This window comes from Rhinoraja longicauda, chromosome 1 (genome assembly GCF_053455715.1).
Source record: "Rhinoraja longicauda isolate Sanriku21f chromosome 1, sRhiLon1.1, whole genome shotgun sequence".
Classification (NCBI taxonomy): Eukaryota; Metazoa; Chordata; class Chondrichthyes; order Rajiformes; family Arhynchobatidae; genus Rhinoraja; species Rhinoraja longicauda.
In genome coordinates this window covers 116,289,496-116,310,626 of record NC_135953.1, presented here as the reverse complement: position 1 = coordinate 116,310,626, position 21,131 = coordinate 116,289,496, and the positions used below count along the sequence as shown (strand labels likewise).

Below are 21,131 nucleotides of genomic sequence, written 5' to 3'. Positions count from 1 at the left end.
AGTCCTCTTCTATAAAGTTTATTGATAAGATATTATTCATTTGCACCTAATTTTTAATCTCCAAGAATTAAAATGTGAGGTACTTAAATATTAATTTTTGGCATCAAACAGTTTGATTAGTATGGGTGTCATGTGTTATGGGGAGAAGGCAGGAGAATGGGGTTAGGAAGGAAAAATAGATCAGCCATGATTTAATGGCAGAGTAGACTTGATGGGCTGAATTGCCTAATTCTGCTCTTATCACTTATGACCTTATATAATTTCAAAAGCCTGTATGCTATCTTCCTCCAATTGTTGTTTTCTCTGGAAAAAAAATAACTTGGCCTTTCACAACCAGTGAATTTAGGCTCAAAAAATATTCTGAACAATGAAGTCCCAGTAATGGTAGTTAGTTGAATTTTAAATCCTGCACAGAAGATAAATGGGGAACAAAGATGGGGTTTAAATTATTTATTAAATTAAGTTATATTATTTTTTTAATCTCCAAGAATTAAAATGTGAGGTACTCTGAAATGTTATTTTTTGGCGTCAAAGAGTTTGTTTTCCAGGTTAAAAAAATATATATTTACAGGGAAAAGAACAAAACTTAATTGGTTTTCAAACAAAATTAGTAAGTATTTTTCTTGTTAGCGTTTCCATGAAATTCAATGTTGCGTCTATGGTGAGGTTTCAGGCATTAGAATTATTCTGACAATTAATTTGATTGTGTTCAACTCAGCCAGCCTTTCTTATCCATCTTGCAGTCAGTAAGGAATGGAATTGCAGTGACTTGATGAACTGAAATTACCTCCTTTTCCATTTGAAAGGAAGTAGGGGTGGATCATTATTTGAAGCACAATGTTTGCTTTATCGCTGGTGAAACTTTTTAGGGCTTTGTTGCATTAATAAGTAAACCTTAGTATCAAAGATGTATTATCAAAATAGATCACATGGAATTCCCTTTTGGGTAATAGACCTTTATTGTGCATTTCACATGCTACAAATAAATTGGCAGATCTGCATAAACATAAACCTTTCATATTTGGCAGAACATGAGCATTTCTTATTTGAAACATTAAAAAAGGAGGCAAAAGAAGTGTTATGATATTTTTTCAATTATTATTTAATAGACTTCTTTCCAAAGTATTGCTAGTTTCTTGTGTGAGAAGATTTATTTCTGTTGGCAGGCAACAATATATTTGTTCTTCTTTTCTAGTTCAGCGTACCAATATATTTACTATTCGCCTGAAGACACGACCAAAGCAAAAGAAGTTATAACCAACATTTATAAGCTTCACCCTCGTATATTGAGCAACACAGATCTTCTTCTTGCTGCAGCAAGACACCACTCCAGTGACAGCCTCAAAGATTCATTGAAAACACTCAGTGAAATAGTAAGAATTCAGACCATTTGTTCAAAATGAACTTTGATTTTTGTGATGCTGTTTGTTCTCATACATATTATCTTCCATCTTAATCTTCAGTTAATGCTTTCAGCTAAGTATTGCAGAAATGAATGGATAATTTGGTTATGAAGATGGTAAACATGTCCATCAGTATTTCTCAGATTTAGGTGTATTATGATCTCAATCCAGGAACAGTCACTCCAGGTGAAGCAGTGATTCATTTGCACTTCTTCCAAGCGATTTGGTGTGCACAATTTAGTCTCCTCTTTATTGGTGAAACCAAATGCAGATTGGGTTTGGGTAATTAGTTTGTGGAGCACCTACATTCAGTCCACAGTGGCAACCTCGGGCTCCTGCTACCTGCCTCTTTAGTTCTCTATCTCACTTGCACTCTGATCTATCAGCCTATCGTTTCCTACAATGTTACAATGAGACAGAATGCAAGTTTGAGGAACAACAGCCCAAATCCCATCTGGGCATGTTGCAACCTTCTGGATTCAATACAGGTTCACCACTGATTTCAAGTATTAACCCCCACCGCAAATTCTGTCTGTTCCCTTCTACCCATATCACTCCCACCAGTTTTATATTTCACTCCTCCTCTTCTCTTATGTGACATCCTTTTCATCTCTAGCCCGTCACTTACTTCGCCCATCTGCCAATCACCCCTCCTGGCCTATATCCACTTTTTGCTTGCTATGCTTTGTCATATAAGAAGACCACTTTTCCAACAATGACCCACGGCGGGTATGGCAAGGCATCCAGCACATCACCAACTACAAGACCAGCAACCGCACGACTGCCGACGGCGACGCCTCGCTGGCAGAGGAACTTAACTGTTTCTTTGCTCGTTTCGAGGTGAAAGCTACAGTGGCAGACATAACACCCTCTCCAGCACCTGACAGCAACACCTTCACTGTGCAGGAGTATGATGTTAAGCGCGTGCTCAGAGCAGTGAATCCCAGGAAAGCTGCAGGCCCCGATGGTGTGACGGGCAGAGTGCTGAGGGAATGTGCAGACCAATTATCTGAGGTCTTCACAAAAATCTTCAACCTGTCCCTTTTAAAATCCACCATCCCTCCCTGCCTGAAGTCCGCCACAATCATCCCACTGCCGAAAAAGTCTGTCATCAGCAGTCTTAACGACTACCGTCCGGTAGCACTCACACCGGTCATCACAAAGTGCTTCGAGAGACTGGTCCTGCAGCACATCAAAGCCAGCCTCCCACCCACCTTCGACCCACACCAGTTTGCCTACAGAGCAAATAGGTCTACAGGGGATGCCATCGACACTGCTCTTCACACTGCACTGACCCACCTTGAACACCAGGGGAGCTATGTGAGGATGCTCTTCCTCGACTTCAGCTCTGCCTTTAACACGGTCATCCCGAGCAGACTGGTCACCAAACATTCCGACCTTGGATTTTCCCAAACCATCTGCCAATGGATCAAGGACTTCCTGACCAACCGCCCCCAGACCGTCAAAATAGGCCCTCACCTCTCCTCCACCATTACACTGAGCACCGGCTCACCACAGGGCTGTGTGTTGAGCCCCATCCTTTACTCCCTCTACACTCACGACTGCGCCCCCACCCATCCCACCAACACCATCATCAAGTTCGCGGATGACACGACTGTGGTTGGACTCATCTCAGAAGGAGATGAGACAGCCTATAGGGATGAAATCCAAAGGCTGGCAGCATGGTGTTCAGTGAACAATCTGGTCCTGAACTCCTCCAAAACAAAGGAACTTATAATTGACTTTAGAAAAACCAGTGTAGATTACGACCCACTCTACATCAATGGGGTCTGTGTGGAAAGGGTACCAGCTTTCAGGTTCCTGGGTACGCACATCGCAGAGGATCTTACCTGGTCTACCAACACCATCACCACAGTAAAGAAGGCACAGCAGAGACTCCACTTCCTGAGGATCCTCAGGAAAACCAACCTGCAGGAGAAGCTCATGTTGTCCTTCTATCGCTGCTCCATCGAGAGTGTGCTGGCATACTGTATAACCACATGGTATGCCAGCTGCTCAGAAAAGGACAGGAAGGCCCTTCAGAGGGTCATCACGACGGCCCAGAAGATCATCGGCTGCTCACTGCCCTCCCTGGAGCACCTGTTCAGCCTACGCTGCCTCAGTAGAGCAGGCAAAATAATAAAAGATCCATCCCACCCCGGCCACCGTCTGTTTGTTCATCTGCCCTCTGGTCGACGTTTCAGGTCGATCAAATCCCGAACAAACAGACTTAAGAACAGTTTTTACCCCAGGGCCATACGAGAACTGAACACTACCTTTGCACTAGGCAACACCGTTAAAAAATCTTGTACTTAATATAATTGTATTTAATTGTATTTATGTATTTATTTGTTTTTGCATTTATTGCATATATGTTTGTACGCACCGTCAGGATTGGCTATTTTTTAATTTCGTTGTACTCGTTGCAATGACAATAAATGAATATTATTATTATTATTAACTGCAGATGCTGATACAAATCGAAGGTATTTATTCACAAAATGCTGGAGTAACTCAGCAGGTCAGGCAGCAACTCGGGAGAGAAGGAATGGGTGACGTTTCGGGTCGAGACCCTTCTTCAGACTGATGTCAGGGGGGCGGGACAAAGGAAGGATATAGGTGGAGACAGGAAGATAGAGGGAGATCTGGGAAGGAGGAGGGGACGGGAGGGACAGAGGAACTATCTAAAGTTGGAGAAGTCAATGTTCATACCACTAGGCTGCAAACTGCCCAGGCGAAATATGGGGTGCTGTTCCTCCAATTTCCGGTGGGCCTCACTATGGCACTGGAGGAGGCCCATGACAGAAAGGTCAGACTGGGAATGGGAGGGGGAGTTGAAGTGCTCGGCCACCGGGAGATCAGTTTGGTTAATGCGGACCGAGCGCAGGTGTTCAGCGAAGCGATCGCCGAGCCTGCGCTTGGTTTCGCCGATGTAAATAAGTTGACATCTAGAGCAGCGGATGCAATAGATGAGGTTGGAGGAGGTGCAGGTGAATCTTTGTCTCACCTGGAAAGACAAATCAAAAAGATATGCTTTGTCATAGCTTCACTTCTCTTTTCCAGCTTTCTTCCCCCCTACTCCTGTCTGGAAAAAGGATCCCAACCCCAAACATCATCTGTCCATTCCCTCTACAGATGCTGCCTGACCCACTGAGTTACTCCAGCACTTTGTGTTTTGTTCATGATTCTAGCGTCTGCAGTTTTTTAAAATTTCCTTTTGATTTGTTGATGTCAGAATTGACAAATCCACTTTGCTTATTTCTGTTGCAGGTCGTTATCCTTAATGGTTAGTACTTTAAGTAATAGCTATTGAATGGGTTAACTCTTTTTTGGTCCTTTTCACTTATAGAATCATACAGCAATGAAAGGGGCTCTTAACCCCAACTTATCCATGCCGACTAAGGTGCCCCATCAAACGTAGTCACTTTGTCCATGTCCATCTAAATCTTTCCTATCTTTTAAATCTTGTTATTGTATCTGAGTTATTGAGTGAAAATGTTACCCCTCGGGTTCCTCTTAAATCTTTCTCCTCTCACTTCAAATCTATGTCCTTTGGTTCTTGATTCCCCTGCTCTGGATAAAATACTCTGCATTCACCAATCAATTCCTCTCATGATTTTATACACCTCTATAAGATCACCCCTTAGCCTCCCTCCTCCAATGAATAAAGTCCCAGCCTACCCAAACTCTCCCTATAGTCCCTCGAGTCCAGGCAACATCCTTGTAACTCTTCTCTACATTCTTTCCAGTTTACTAACATCCTTCCTATAGCAGGGTGAGCAAACTGAACACAATACTCTAAATGCAACATCAACAATATCTTGTACAACTGTAACATAAGTTACATCCATCCACATTGATTATATTTTAAATTTGTCATCTCTTCCTTTACTGTAATTTTCCCTTCATTTAATTGTTGTTCTTGCTACTTTGTTTAGCATCTGTTCCACCCTTATTTTTACTTCTTTCTTATCCCCACTGCTCAATATTAAGCCACTTTTGAAATTTGCGACAACCTTTCTTGATTTTAACTTCAATTTCACAAGCTTTAAATGGTGAACAATACTGTTTACATTGAGTCACTGAATTTATCGAGACATTAAATAAGTTATTGTTTTTCGTGACCAAATCAGAATCACAAGATATTGAATACTGATAAGTAATAAATAATTAGTATTGTACGTTATCTACACTACTATCATATCTAATATTTGTGTAGACCCATAATATATCTTCAAGTCTTGGTTAAAAAAAGCACAGCAACATAAAGAGAAGGAGTAGCCCATTTGACCCTTTGCTTGCTAAACATACAGATACCACTGATCTTTTAGACACAAAAAGCTTGAGTAACTCAGCGGGTCAGACAGCATCTTCAGAAGAAGGGTCTCGACCCGAAATGTCACCTATTCCTTTTCTCCAGAGATGCGGTCTGACACGCTGGGTTATTCAAACTTTTTGTGTCTAAGGCAAACGAGAGATATAGACGGTGATGTAGAGAAATAAAGAACAATGAATGAAAGATATGCAAAAAAGTATTCGGAGAGCAGGAGGCATCACAGAGGGGGACCAGCGAGAGAGGATGTTGCAGAACTCTCATTGGAGAGAGAAGGAGCACTTCTTCAAAGTAATCATACCTTGAGGAGATTTTGCTGTGGAGCAGACGACCTGAAACGTCATCCATTCCTTCTCTCCAGAGATCGTGCCTGGCCTGTTGAGTTACTCCAGCACTTTGTGTCTTTCTTCAGTTTAAACCAGCATCTGCCATTCCTTCCTACACATTTCGTCTGCCCCACTGCAAAATCTCCTTAAGGTATGTCTACTTTGAAGAAGTTTAAAAACATAGATGTGCAAACTTACTAGGATTACAAATTTCCTGAAGTTTCCACCTTATTCCATCCCTTGCATTCTTTCTTTTATCCGCACTTTAGCTGTAACACTATAATCTGCATGGTTTGATTGTAATCATGTATGGATGATTTACTGGATAGCAGGCAAAATGATGTTTTTCACTATTTCTCGATACACTTAATAATAATAACCTAATACACCGGGGGGGAGATCAGTGGCAAAGTCTCTAATATATCTCCAAGTGCCTTTTTTAAAAGTGGAACTGGTGGAATTGTTGGGAGTGGAATGATATCCTCCTGTTTTTGTGCTTCATGCTTTGCAGGGAGTTACAAAAAATAAATAACAGCTTCTTATCTCAGTTGGCCTGCAGGAACATCGTATAAATATCCTTTACAGAAGGAAGTTGGTTATTCCTGTCCTAGTTAGCATAGGACATGTTGGTAGAATTGTTGCGTGTATTCATTTGAATTAAAAATTGCTAAGGAAAATTAACAGAGAAAAGACTCTTTATTTCTGAATTTTGCTGATTTATTTTGCTTCAGTGGGGCAGCATGGTAGAATTATGTGCAGGATAAGATCTGACACACTGGATTGTTAATAAATGACAAGTATTCATTGATAGTGTTTGCCCTGGGGCTAGAAATGGAACCTCATTTATAAATGTTTTGAACTGCGATCTAATCCCAACTAGTTAGAATACATGGGCCCGAGCTAGGTTGTGTTATTGTCACAATGGGTGCCGATTTTCTCACTTCAAGGGAAGCAACACTATTACTGCCATTGATACTTTGCAGTAGAGCATATTTTTGCCAACTTTATACAATTTCTTTATTTCTATCTCTGTAGACTTACTCTCATTATGGAAATAAAAGGGATGTGTACAGCTGATATCCTGAATAATTGAATAATTTTAATTCCAATGAATATACACAACAATTCTACCAATATGCCCTGTGCTAACGAGGACAGGAATAGCCAACTTCCTTCAGTGAGACTGATCAGGGAAATGCACTCGTAGATATTGGCACTACACATTATGAGTTCTTTACCAACAGTCCAGGCAGAAAGGGTTGTATAGATTGTCTCTCCCCTCCTCTTCCTGTTATTGTCTGGTTTCTGGCTGCTCACTGCATAACTAGTTGGTAATGAGCTTTTCTCCTGAGGGCAAAGTTATGCCGTATGCAGAGATTACCAGAAATTTTGACATGATATCTGTTAAGTATCCTAGGCATCTTACACCAAGCCAGACTATGAGCTTGTTAATTGTCAGCTCCATCAGATTTTCTGTCACAATATGGCATTCATTGCCTACCTATGGTCTTATGCCTTTTTGTCTACAGTCATACTCCAGTTAGACTTTGAGTAGTGAAAAACCTTCCAGTTTGTGTAATGGAGTGAACTGAAATTGAGCACCTTCACGGTGACAAACATGCAGACCTGTGGAACCTAACAGCTCACGGAAATCTGCAGACCCCTTAAAGCTGCTCACTGCGGAGGTCTGATGATCTCTGACTAGAAATACTTAAATGCAGTTCAAGGTCTTTGAAGAAGGAATTTTGGTAACATCTATCACTTGACAGTCACTGGAAATGTTGTCCATTCCTTACTTTGAGTTTGAACGATGTGGCCATTATAGGGACCAAATAGTTATTTAAGTGTTGGTCATGTTGGTCACTGTTCCACATTGAGGTTTAGCTAAGACACAGGATCCTAAAAGACTAGGCAGAAATAGCCTGCAGCTCCCTCTTTCAGCAGCTTCCCCGAATCTGCAAGGCAATACTCACTATCCTAATCATGTTTCCACTAGTGGGAGAGTCTAGCACCAGAGGACATGGCTTTAAGAGTAAGAGAACATACCCTTAGAATGGAATTTCTTTTATTCTGAGGGTGGTGATTCTGTGGAATACGTTGCCACAGAAGCTGTGGAGACCATCATTTTATATTTTTAAGGCAGAGATTGACAGATTCTTGATTAGTAAGGTTGTCAAGGTTTATGAGGAGAAGGCAGTAGAATGGGGTTGAGAGGGAAAGGTAGATCAGCCATGATTAAATGGCAGAGTAGGCTCGATGGGTCGAATTCCGCTCCGATGACCGAACTTATGAACTTATCTTGTGATAGATATTTCCTTGGGGAATGCTCACCAATTGACTCGGGTACCAATATAACTGGTTTGTGCAGAAACCTTGAAGTCAGCATCAGCTACAGCTTGCCTTTGACACTAGAAACAACTCTTGAAAGCAGAAAACATTTATAGAGTTACAGTACCCTCCATAATGTTTGGGGCAAAGACCCATCATTTATTTATTTGCCTCTGTACACCACAATTTGAGATTTGTAATAGAAAAAAACCACAGTTGGTTAAAGTGCACATTGTCAGATTTTAATAAAGGCCATTTTTATACATTTTGGTTTCACTATGTAGAAATTACAACAGTGTTTATACATAGTCCCCCCATTTCAGGGCACCATAATGTTTGGGACACAGCAATGTAATGTAAATGAAAGTAGTCATGCTTAGTATTTTGTTGCATATCCTTTGCTTGCAATGACTGCTTGAAGTCTGCGGTTCATGGACATCACCAGTTGCTGGGTGTCTTCTCTGGTGATGCTCTGCCAGGCCTGTATTGCAGCCATCTTCAGCTTATGCTTGTTTTGGGGGCTCGTCCCCTTCAGTTTTCTTTTCAGCATATAAAAGGCATGCTCAATTGGGTTCAGATCAGGTGATTAACTTGACCACTCAAGAATTGAACATTTTTATCTTTGAAAAACTCCTTTGTTGCTTTAGTAGTATGTTTGGGATCATTGTCTTGCTGTAGAATGAACCGCCGGCCAATGAGTTTTGAGGCATTTGTTTGAACTTGAGCAGATAGGATGTGTCTATACACTTCAGAATTCATTATGCTACTACCATCAGCAGTTGTATCATCATTGAATATAAGCGAGCCTGTACCTTCAGCAGCCATACATGCCCAGGCCATAACACCCCCACCACCATTTTTCACAGATGAGGTGGTATTCTTTGGATCTTGGGCAGTTCCTTCTCTCCTCCATACTTTGCTCTTGCCATCACTCTGATATAAGTTAATCTTCATCTCATCTGTCCACAAGACCTTTTTCCAGAACTGTGGTTGTTCTTTTAAGTACTTCTTGGCAAACTGCAACCTGGCCATCCTATTTTTGCGGCTAACCAGTGGTTTGCATCTTGCAGTGTAGCCTCTATTTCTGTACATGACGTCTCCTGCGGACAGTGGTCATTGACAAATCCACACCTGATTCCTGAAGAGTGTTTCTGATCTGTCGGACAGGTGTTTGGGAATTTTTCTTTATTATAGAGAGAATTCTTCTGTCATCAGCTGTGGAGGTCTTCCTTGGCCTGCCAGTCCCTTTGCGATTAGTAATCTTTCTTATTCATGATGTTCCAAACAGTTGATTTTGGTAAGCCTAAGGTTTGGCTGGTATCTCTAACAGTTTTATTCCTGTTTCTCAGTCTCATAATGGCTTCTTTGACTTTCATTGGCTCAACTTTGGTCCTCATGTTGATAAACAGCAATAAAAGTTTCCAAAGGTGATGGAAAGGCTGGAGGAAAGATTAGGTGCTGAGAGCTCTCTTATAACCGCAATAAGGAGACAATTAAACACACCTGAGCAATTACAAACACCTGTGAAGCCATGTGTCCCAACCATTATGGTGCCCTGAAATGGGGGGACTATGTATAAACACAGCTGTAATTTCTACATGGGGAAACCAAAATGTATAAAAATACCCTTTAATAAAATCTGACAATGTGCACTTTAACCACATGTTATTTCTTCTATTACAAATCTCAAATTGTGGTGTACAGAGGCAAATAAATTAATGATGGGTCTTTGTCCCAAACATTATGGGTCTTTGTCCCGTATGTCTTTGGCCAAACATGAACGGGACAAGTTATCAGTGGTTGATGATAGTCTGAAATTGTATTTTTGATGAGAAAATTGTGGTAAAGTCAGTTTCTGCTTCCTACTGCAATCTAGCGGTGAGATGTACAGCAGACTTTATAATTATAGGTTACCAATGAATGATATGTGCCAGAAATGATTCATGGTTGTAATATAGATTTTTGTGCTGTGTTTCTGAAGGAGGAAATTAAAAGGATGATGATTAGTATGGATCACTGCAGAAAGTCCCCAAAATTGATTTTAGCCCATGTTATTAGTACACGTGTTTACAAAAGGTAATGCGTTTGTTTTAGTGCTACTCAATGCAAGATTGTTTTATGAAAAGTAAATTGTATTAGGATAATTTCCAGATAAATCACATGAGTTATAAAGTTGGACTACTGCTTTAAGGCCATGATCCATTTTAATGTGTCGCAGTGTCTTCCCAATCGCAAACGCGCACCGATTGAAGTTAGTAATCATGTGTTGCTCATACCGGCCCACCAACATAAATTGCATCCTAGGTTCAGAAAATAACTGCTGTTTAACAGGTACAAAAAATAAAGGGCAAACCACAGGCAGAATATTTAAGAATCCCTGCTGTTGGAAAAACTTCAGCAACTTCAAATCTCCCTGGAGGCAGTTTGCATACATTCCAAAGTGAGAAAGCCTGTGAGAAAACCAACCAATATTCTTTTTTGGAGAATGTAACTAATGAGGAAATGCTCTGTTTGGCTCAGTGGTCATGTTGCAAGAAACACAAGTACAGATACAGGTTTGTCGGGCAACTCCCCGAGGGTGGCGATCATTGGGGGAAGACAAACAGCTGCACACAATTGTAAAGACCCTCTCACCTAAAGCCACCGTCTCCCCAACAGCAGCCTGCGTGCTACTGCTGTCTGGCTGTCACAGGGATTGTGCATCAGAGGATGATGACGATTTCTCTATGTAAAGTGGCACAAACTGGATAACAGATATTTCTCCCATTGGGACCCGTGCAGATCACAAATTAATGCGCCCTTCAAAGTGAAAACCATCTTAAATGTTATTGCATACTTGCTTTTATCAATTTCACAATTTTTTGAGGGGGGGTTGATTTGGTGCTTGAGCCATATGCAAAAATAGTTTTGCACACCAAGAGAAATGTAATCAATTTCTGAGCTTGTGTTTCTCACTCACCAGATCTCTAAGTATTTCTAGCTTTGCTTGTAATTGCTTACTATTTTCTCTAGCTGTTATTTACAAGACAAACATTTTTGTGTTAATGGTTGATTGCATCTTCAATTCTGTATAAGGGCTTTCAAAATATTGCCCTTTAAGTATGAATTTAAATAGGAATGGACTTAGTAATATGATTTTTTAAATTTTAATGTGGTGCTAAATCTTTCAATTAATTGAGAAGTCGCGCAGATCAACTTGAATTGCAGTATAAAATTGTCAGCCCTGGAATCTTAATTTTTGAGTCTCATTGATATAATGAATACTTTTACAACTTCTGTTGGGAGCGATGTGTATTCCCAACATTCATTGATAACTTCAAATTATGAATAACACTGATATTTTCTAATGCCTTCCATAATATCACTAGAGGGTAAGAACTAATATTGTCAGTATTACATCATGAATGTTTACCATACTTGAAATGGAATCAATCACTAGTTTTACATTAAAAATATGAACTAAGTGTGTGTGTGTTTACACAAGTGCAAAAGACATGTATTGCCTTGTGTTGTGGAATAACCTGCTGACATTCATTATCTGGATCTGCACATGAATTTTGGCCACATTGATAAAGAATGTAGATGCGCAAAAGGACTTCAAGTTTATACCTGAACAGCATTACTAAAAGGCAAACATAAATTAACTATAATAGAAGCAATTTCTATGATTCTCATAGCTGCATTTATTAATGTATCATATGTTTCTTTTAAGTAGACAGATTTGTTTAAGATTACATCCATTCATCTGTCTATGTATGCATATTTTAACAGACCGAGCAGTTTGTACACACTTTTGAAGATCAGTTGGTGAGAAGTGCCTTGTTGGCTCTACATAAGGCTCGTCCAAGCTACGTCAACAAAAAGTGCTCCACCCTTGTCAATAATCTCGAAGGCACTGAGGAACAGTCTGAAAACAGTGAGCGTAGGTCGAGTAAAGACTCAATACCGCACCACGCTGAATATGATGAGGACGATTGGGCAAGTGAATTTTTAGAGATCTTTTACATTATACTTAGCTAATGTTTACAGTTCTTTATGTATTTTGTCTAACAATTCATTTAGGACTAATGAGAGGAAGGCCATAAGACTACAATCCTGTATGTCATATGCTGCCATCAAGTAACTACCAGTATTTCTGTGATTTCCAAAAAATGTTTCTTTAGCTCAAATAATGTAAACTGCTAATGGCAAACATTTATTGCATTTAATATAATATCTATCAAATATGAACAAAGATCAATTTTACTTTCATGAACGTCAATACAATAAATCTTTCTCCGAGCATGTGTTAGAGGCAATGTTGTATTTTGAAAATAAGTAATGAAGAAAATATTGTGCAATAGAAAGATTCCAGTGTGAAATTTCTTTATGGTGACTTTTTTAAAGTTATTGTGGCCAGTCATGATATGGTTTGTGATATGGAGTAGAAATTACTTTGAAATTCAATTCAGTTTCATTGAAATGGCAGATAAAGAAAGGATACTCCATCCTGACATTTGGAGATAGACATAACCCTCTCCCTAATTGAGACCAAGAATCTCACCCTTGTTACTCTTCCTAAATGTTATTTTCTTCATCTTGTAGATGATAACTATGATTAATATCTCAATCCTGCTTTAAAGACAATGTTTCATAATTAATAATTCAATTAACATTTTATAATGTAGGTATAGAAAATGTGTTTTGTTCTGGATATAATTGGTTTCTTTTTCCAGGATAGGGTGTGGGTGAATGTGGGGAAAAGCTTGAACTGCATAATCGCAATGGTGGATCGACTGCTTGAACAAAATGACAGCAGGCCAGAATGTGAGCCAAACTCCTCGCCGGCTGACCAAAGCCCCTCTTCGGCATGTGGTAGGTATGAGTTCAATTATTACTCATAAGAAAGCAAATAAAATGACACTGCACAGTGATATAGACCCATAGCACCTTACAGCACAGAAGCAGGCCCTTCAGACCAACTTGTCAATGTCAACAAAAGTGCTTCCACTATACTAGCCCTACCTGCCTTCATTTGATACATATACATCTAAAGCTTTCCTATGCATGTACCTGTCCAATTGCCTTTTAAATGTTATCGTACCTGCCTCAACGACCTCCTCTGGCAGCTTGTTCCTTATACCCACTACCATCTGTGTGGGAAAAAATGTCTCTTTGGTTGCTATTAAATCTTTCCCCTCTCATCCTAAACCTTTGTCATCTGGTTCTTGATTCCCTTACTCTGGGTAAAGCACTGTACATTCACTCTAACGATTTCCCTCATGATCTTATACACTTCTATAAGATCAGCACACAGCCTCCTGCACTCCAAGGAATAAAATCCCAACCTCTCCCTGTAGCTCAGGTTGTCAAGGCCTGGCACCATCCACACAAGCCTTCTCTGCAAAACTGAACGCAGTGCTCCAAATGCTGCCTCATCAACATGTTGTACGACTGTTAGATAACATCTTAACTTTTACACTCAATAACGTCACTGATGAAGGCCAATGTACTGAAAGCCTCTTGACCACCCTATCTATCTGTGACCCCACTTTTAGGGAACTATAAGTCCTAGATCCTTCTGCTGCACCACACTCCTCAAGCCCTATCATTCACTGTGAAGGTGATGCCCTTGTTTGACTTCCCAAAATGCAATACCTTTCACTTATCCGCATTAAACCCCATTAACCATTCCATTTGCCCAGCTGATCAAGATCCTTCTGAAATTTTTGATAACCATCTTCACAGTCTATGATACCATCCACTTTGGTGTCATCTGCTACCTTGCTAATCATGCTGTATCTTCTCATTCCAAGAGAGCTGGAAAAGAGATGAGGGGAAAACAAAGCCAGGCAAGTGATCGGTCTGAAAAGAAAGACATTGCTGGAGTAACTCAGCGAGTCAGGCAGCATCGTGGAAAACATGGATAGATGACATTTCGGGTCGGGACCCTTCTTCAGATTCAAAACGTCGCCTTTCCATGATCTCCACAGATGTTGCCTCATCTGCTGAGTTATTCCAGTACGTTGTCTTTTTTTGCAAACCAGAACCTGCAGTTCCCTGTGTAAGTGATAGATGGTTTCAGATGAAAGGATTTCGAATGGCAAATGGCTGGACAAAGGCCAGAGATGAAAAGATAAAAGGCTGTGAGATAAGTAGAGATGCGTGAAATATGTAGCGGGAGAAAAGGAAATAGATGGAAGCGGAAAGGGGGGCAGGAGTGTGGGAGAACTGAGTGTGCATCCAGGTGGGGCAAAGAGAAAAGTGGGGATGAAAGAGGGAGTAGTGTTTTTTTGGTCCATTACTTGAAAATAGATAGTTCAATGTTCATACGATTGGGTTGTAAGCAGAATATCATGATCCCAATGAAGGGCTGCCCATCTGCTAGATATTATCACCTCCTCCAATTATACCCCACTTAAAACAAAAGGGAACATAAATATGGTGCTGAGTGAATGTTGTAAAACATTAAGAACTCTCAAATGTGTGCCAGAGTTCTTCAAAAAGAAGCATAGGATTAGGCACCAGTAACCAAATGTATTGAAGAGGAGCATAGGAAGTTAAATATGTAATTACGGATCACAATGAAAGAGGGGTGCTCACATTTCTAGTACAAAAGGTGCCAATGGAATAATTTTCTCCTGCATCAAAGGGAATTAATCTGCTTTAATCTACAAGATTATCTTTATTTTCAAGTTATTAAAGTACTTCCCTTTGGTAATGCATGGATCTTCAAATATTTCCCACTTTTGGAAATTGATATAGGCTTAACTGAAATGCATAATTCAAAGCCTCGGGAGTTTACTGTGGTCATCATGATGGCCGCATACATTCCCCCACAGGCTAATGCGAACCTAGCGCTAGCACAGCTGCACTCGGCCATCAGCAAGCAGCAGGATGCCCACCCCGACGGTGCCTTCATTGTTGCCGGGGACTTTAATCAGGTCTGGATGAACCATGGATGAACAAGGAGGTACAGAATCTGTTGAGGGCACGCAGCAATGCCTTTAAATCCGGTGACACTTCAGCATACAGTGTTGCCAGGTCAAACCTGAACAAAGGTATAAAAAGGGCCAAAGACACCCACAGGCAACGGGTGGAAGACCACTTCAATAACACGGACACCAGAAGCATGTGGCAGGGTGTCAGGGACATCACTGGCTACAAGAGCAGCCCTGCCTGCCCCCACAGCGATATCACACTAACCAACGAGCTTAACACCTTCTTTGCCCGCTTCGAAACTGGCAACACCACCATGAGTGGAAGAACCCCAGCCAAGGCGGAGGGACAGGTCTTAACATTGAGCACACAGGAAGTACAACGCACTCTGCGAAGGGTCAACCCACGCAAGGCTGCAGGTCCGGATGGAGTTCAAGGAAGGGTACTTAGGGACTGTGCTGAACAGCTGGCTGAGGTATTCACCAGGATCTTTAACCTGTGGTTATCTCTAGCTACGGTCCTCAAGTGCCTGAAGTCGGCTACCATAGTGCCGGTGCTGAAAAAATCAAAAATCACCAACCTGAACGATTACCGCCCTAACCAATAATCATGAAGTGCTTTGGAAGGCTGGTCCTCTCACACAACAAATCCAGCATCCCTGCCTCAATGGACTCGCATCAATTTGCATACAGGGCAAACAGATTCACAGAGGACGCCATCTCTCTGGCTCTTCACACCTGGAGACACAGGGCACGTACGTGAGGATGCTATTCATAGACTATAGCTCTGCCTTCAACACCGTCATCCCCACCAAGCTCATCACCAAACTCCACCAGCTAGGCCTCAGCTCGTCGTTATGCGACTGGATCCTGGATTTCTCGATGGAGCGACCGCAGGTAGTGAGACTGGGCCCGCACCTGTCCTCCACTATCACCCTGAGTACCGGCACACCACAGGGCTGTGTTTTGAGCCCCATGCTCTACTCCCTATTCACACACACTGCATTCGACACCAACACCATTGTCAAGTTTGCAGACGACACAACGGTGATCGGGCTGATCACCAACGATGATGAAATACACTACAGAGCGGAGGTGCAGAACCTGGCGGACAAGGTGCTCTGATAACAACCTGTCCCTAAACACCTCCAAGACCAAGGAGCTGATCATCAACATTCCAAAGGTCACATAATGGGGAATGCGCTCCGATCTTTATCAACGGGGACAGTGTGGAGAGAGTGTTCAGCTTCAAGTTTCTGGGCACTCACATTTCGGAGGACCTCACATGGTGCACTAACATCGCTGCGCTGGTCAAGAAGGTGCAGCAACGACTGTTCTACCTGAGAACACTGAAAATGTCTGGTCTACCCCAACAGCTGCTGATGACCTTCTACCGCTGCATCATAGAGAGCATCCTAACGCATGGCATCCCTGTGAGGTATCTCAGCTGCACAGAGGCAGAGAGGAGAGCTCTTCAGCGGGTAGTCTATAGAGCTCAGAAGATTATCGGAACACAGCTACCAGCCTTGGAGGGCATCTACAACACACGATGCCTCAGGAGAGCCACCAGCATCCACAAAGACTCCTCACACCCCAGCAATAGTCTGTTCGAACTTCTACCATCTGGCAGACGATACAAGGCCTTCTACGCCCACACCTCCAGACTCAGGAACAGCTTCATCCCCAGGGCCATAGCTGCTCTGAACCGGTCCTGCTGAGTCGGATGATCACATCGTACAGCAAACTGGCACAGACCTATTTACACTTTATTCTGTTTTAAAACTGTTTCTAATTTTGTTTCACTGGGTTGTCTAAATTTATGCTGATTAGCTAATTAATTTATTGCATCATGTGGAAGTCGCATTCCCAATTTCGTTGTACCCCTGTACAATGACAATAAAGATATATTGTATTGTATTGTTTTGTATTGTACTGTAAAGCCTTAACAGAACCTTAACAGAAAGAGGCTGTGATATAATGAAAGATTTAGATGTATTGTCACTACTTGTCATAGGAGAAAATCAGAAAGCCAAGTAAAGATCTTAAAAAATTTACTCTATGACTGAGTAGGATTCTTAGCGAGGAAAAGGTCTTGAAAACAAAAGTAGGAAATGAAGACTATTAATCATTACTTGAGGCCTATGATGATACAGATAGTTCTTGTATGTGAATGAAGATAAAAATCTTGTTTATAACATAATTATGAGAAATAGGAAGGAAAGAGACATTTGTTAATAAATTATTTGTGCAGTGTTGATATTTAAGGCTATTATGATAGGGAGCTGCTTTAAGATAGAGTCCATCTTGCACAGATTTAAGAAATCTGGAGTAACGTTACAACGTAAGCCCCCAAACAATGGAGATGTTACAGAGGTGATTTGGTTCAGGGAGATATTTAAGATTAGTGAAAACATTATCATGGATAATTTAAACTCATAGGGTAGATGGGGATAAAAGTATTGCAAGGGAATCAAATTGATAATGCCTTGTAGACAATGTTTAGACTTTTTCATTTAGTTGAAGCAAATAAGATGCGGAAAATAACCAATATCCGAAAAACCAAATAATTGGGAAATAACAAGAGCATCGTAGTCAACGTCAGCATTAGAGGGGAAAAAGGGAAAGTGTGTCAAAGATAAGAATCCTGAAACAAAAGCAAAATTAATAACTGACATTTATGGAACATAGATAAGTGCAGCATATGTGCCAAACATAATTCATATCGAAGATAGACACAAAATGCTGGAGTAACTCAGCGGGACAGGCGGCATCTCTGGAGAGGAATGGGTGACATTTCGGGTTGAGACCCTTCTTCAGACTAGTCGGGGGAAAGGGAAACAAGATGTATGGACAGTGATCTAGAGAGATATAAAACGAATGAATGAAAGATATGCAAAAAAATAACGATGATAAAGGAAACAGCCCATTGTTAGCTGTTTGTTGGGTGAGATCGAGAAGCTGGTGCGACTTGCGTGTGGGAGGGATTGCGAGAGAGGGAATGCAGGGGTTACTTGAAGTTGTAGAAATCACCACTCATACCATTGGGTTGTAAGCTGCCTAAGCGAAATATGAGATGCTATTCCTCCAATTTGCATTTAGCCTCACACTGACAATGGAGGAGGCTGAGGACAGAAAGGTCAGTGTGGGAATGGAAGGGGAATTAAAGTGTTTGGCAACCGGGAGATCAGGTAGGTCTAGGCGGACTGAGCGAAAGTGTTCAGCGAAACGATCGCACAGTCTACGTTTGGTCTCATCGATGTACAGGAGTTCACCTTGAACAACGGATACAGTAGATGTGGTTGGAGGAGGTGCAAGTGAACCTCTGCCTAACCTGAAAGGACAGTCAGGGTCCCTGAACAGAGTCGAGGGAGGAGGTATAGTGACAGGTGTTGCATCTCCTGTGGTTGCAGGGGAAGGTACCTGGATTTAAATCCCTTCATTCCCTGCATATTCACGCGCCCATTTAAAAACCTCATAAAAATCATTATTATATCTGCCTCCACAACTATTCCTAGCAGTTTGTTCCAGGCACTCACCACTCTGTGTAATAATATTTTTCCCACACATCTCCGTTAAACTTTGCCCCTATGTAATATTTTTCAGTTAGATATACAGTCCACAGTAATTCACAGTGACATGAAATCCGAATATAACGTAGTTTATATGTTATATGTTAACATGTAGAATATAACATCAGTGAAATGTAGAATAACATGTAGAATAACAGTAACATGTAGAATATAACATCAGTGAAATGATAGCAAATGATTGGTTGTGGGAAGTATTTAAGTACAACATGGATGCTGTAATAAACAGGCATATTGTAATTAAATAAAATCAGGGTGCATCAAATAGAGCTCAATGGATTAATAAATAGTTTGAAAATAAACTGTTTAAAATGAAAGGGTAAATGTAGGATTTATAAAGGAATGTGAAAAGTACTGAGAGAAGGTTACAAAAGGTCAGATAATCTAAACAGATAGATCAAAGACTTTTCCAAAGGTATAAAAAGTGAAAAAATAGTTTAAGAAGGTAATGAAAAAGAGTCCTATTATGGAAGATAAAGCTAGGACAACGATCCTGAAGATTTTGTCCAGGCCTGCTTGAAGCAGATATGGGTCAAATATTAAAGATAATAATAGAAAAAATATATATATTTAAATGATTGAACTCAAGGCAGATAAATTAGTGGATTTCAATGACTTAACAGGGAAAATATTTTTTTTTTAAGTTTTTTAGATTTGAATGAGGAAAATCGAATTTGCCTGATGGAATCTGTAGTCGAAGGTTACTAATGCAAAACTCTCAGTACAAAATATTATGATAAATTTCTTCTCATTGTTAGTTGTGGTATAGTGGAGGAAGAGAGTCGGTTTAAAATAAAAACTTGGGAGTTGATCAGGTCTCCCCCAACACTACAAAGTCAAGGCTTATAAATGCAAGCTTGGGACAGTTTCTATTAAGGGTCTTAGCTGGTGAGGGGAGAGAGTGATGGAAGAGCAAAAGGACAAATCAGTGACATTAATTTTGAAATCTTCAAGCAAAGATCTGACGTAACACATTAGATTGAAAATGCTTATTGCTGTGTTCTAAAGTGTCGTGAGTGCTGGTTCTACAAGCCATTCAGTCTAGGTCTCTCAGTTTTGAACATCAATCCAGTTATTTCATTGGCATGTTATTAACATAATACAGGTTATATGTATCCTGTATTTATTTTGGTAAATTACAATGCTCACGTTCTCCATGGGATCTTAAAATGGGTCAGTTGAGAAGAATGCAATTAAATGAAAATCATTATAAATATTCGTATGACCTAGTAGAAACTATAACTGAAGAGTGGCTGGATGTCAGGGGTAACCTGATAACCGTTTTAATGCTTTTTTACATACAAATTGTGCTTTGTTAATTTTCTTCATTGTATTTGTTTTATAAGATAACTGGTATGAAGGACTGTACCCTCTGGCAGTTACTCTGAAGGATTGTGTCAATGAAGTGATAAACAGAGCAAAGAAGGCCATGGTATTTGTTCTTCTTCAAGATTGTGGTTCCAATATACCACAGGCCCTGGCGTTGCATCAGAGGCGAGACATTGTATTCAGCCAAGCAGTAAGTGAATATTTCACAAATGCGACACAAAAGGAATGACTGAGATGAAATGCGTGTAGATTAAATTATATGCAATGATATCCTTGGCTACATTAAGCAGGAATCCAGACTCATGGAGGCAAAAGAGACTGCACATGCTGGAACAAAAAATGAGTCACTGGAGGATGAAGTCCAGATGAAGGGTCCCAACCCGAAACATTAACTCTCCATTTCCTTCCATGTTGTCTGACCTGCTGAGTTCTTCCAGCGACTCTTTTTATTTTAATCCATTGCCATTCATAATGACCATTTATTGATAATCACTAGTGTACATATTAAATTCCTATATTGGCAAATGGAGTTCTGGACCATTGATCCGGAGTTTGAACAATTTTGAATCCAATCATACAATAATTAAATAAATCAAGACATTGGCAAAAAAATCTAACTTCAGTTATTGTGAAAATACCAAATTATCATAAAACTGGTTCATTAATGTTCCTCCAAAAGAGAACTCTGCCGAACTCCACAATTCAGGGGAAATTTAGGGATGGAGAATTATTCATATCCAGTGTACAGTTTTTTTCTAAATAGCTTCTTCCATTATTCTTCCTTTCTGTCTGAAGCAAGTCCAAAGTCTGTGCTCTGAACTTGTGAATTTCTAACTAGCAAACATCATTGCAGTCTGATTCAGTCTTTGGAGCACAAATGCAGCCAGTTTTCTTTTGCAAGAAGTGAT

At 40.5% G+C, this 21,131-nt stretch overlaps 1 protein-coding gene across 5 annotated transcripts in view; it reads left to right on the top strand.

Annotated features, from left to right (window-relative positions):
- inpp4b (inositol polyphosphate-4-phosphatase type II B) overlaps nucleotides 1-21,131 on the top strand; it is a 514,249-nt gene that overhangs the window by 436,408 nt on the left and 56,710 nt on the right. For all 5 annotated transcript variants that reach the window (XM_078404977.1, XM_078404995.1, XM_078404967.1 and 2 more), the window contains 4 exons: nucleotides 1,196-1,373; nucleotides 12,162-12,368; nucleotides 13,106-13,244; nucleotides 20,241-20,413. In XM_078404977.1, coding sequence (XP_078261103.1) covers nucleotides 1,196-1,373; nucleotides 12,162-12,368; nucleotides 13,106-13,244; nucleotides 20,241-20,413 — 697 coding nt within the window. The remainder of the gene's footprint in view (nucleotides 1-1,195; nucleotides 1,374-12,161; nucleotides 12,369-13,105; nucleotides 13,245-20,240; nucleotides 20,414-21,131) is intronic.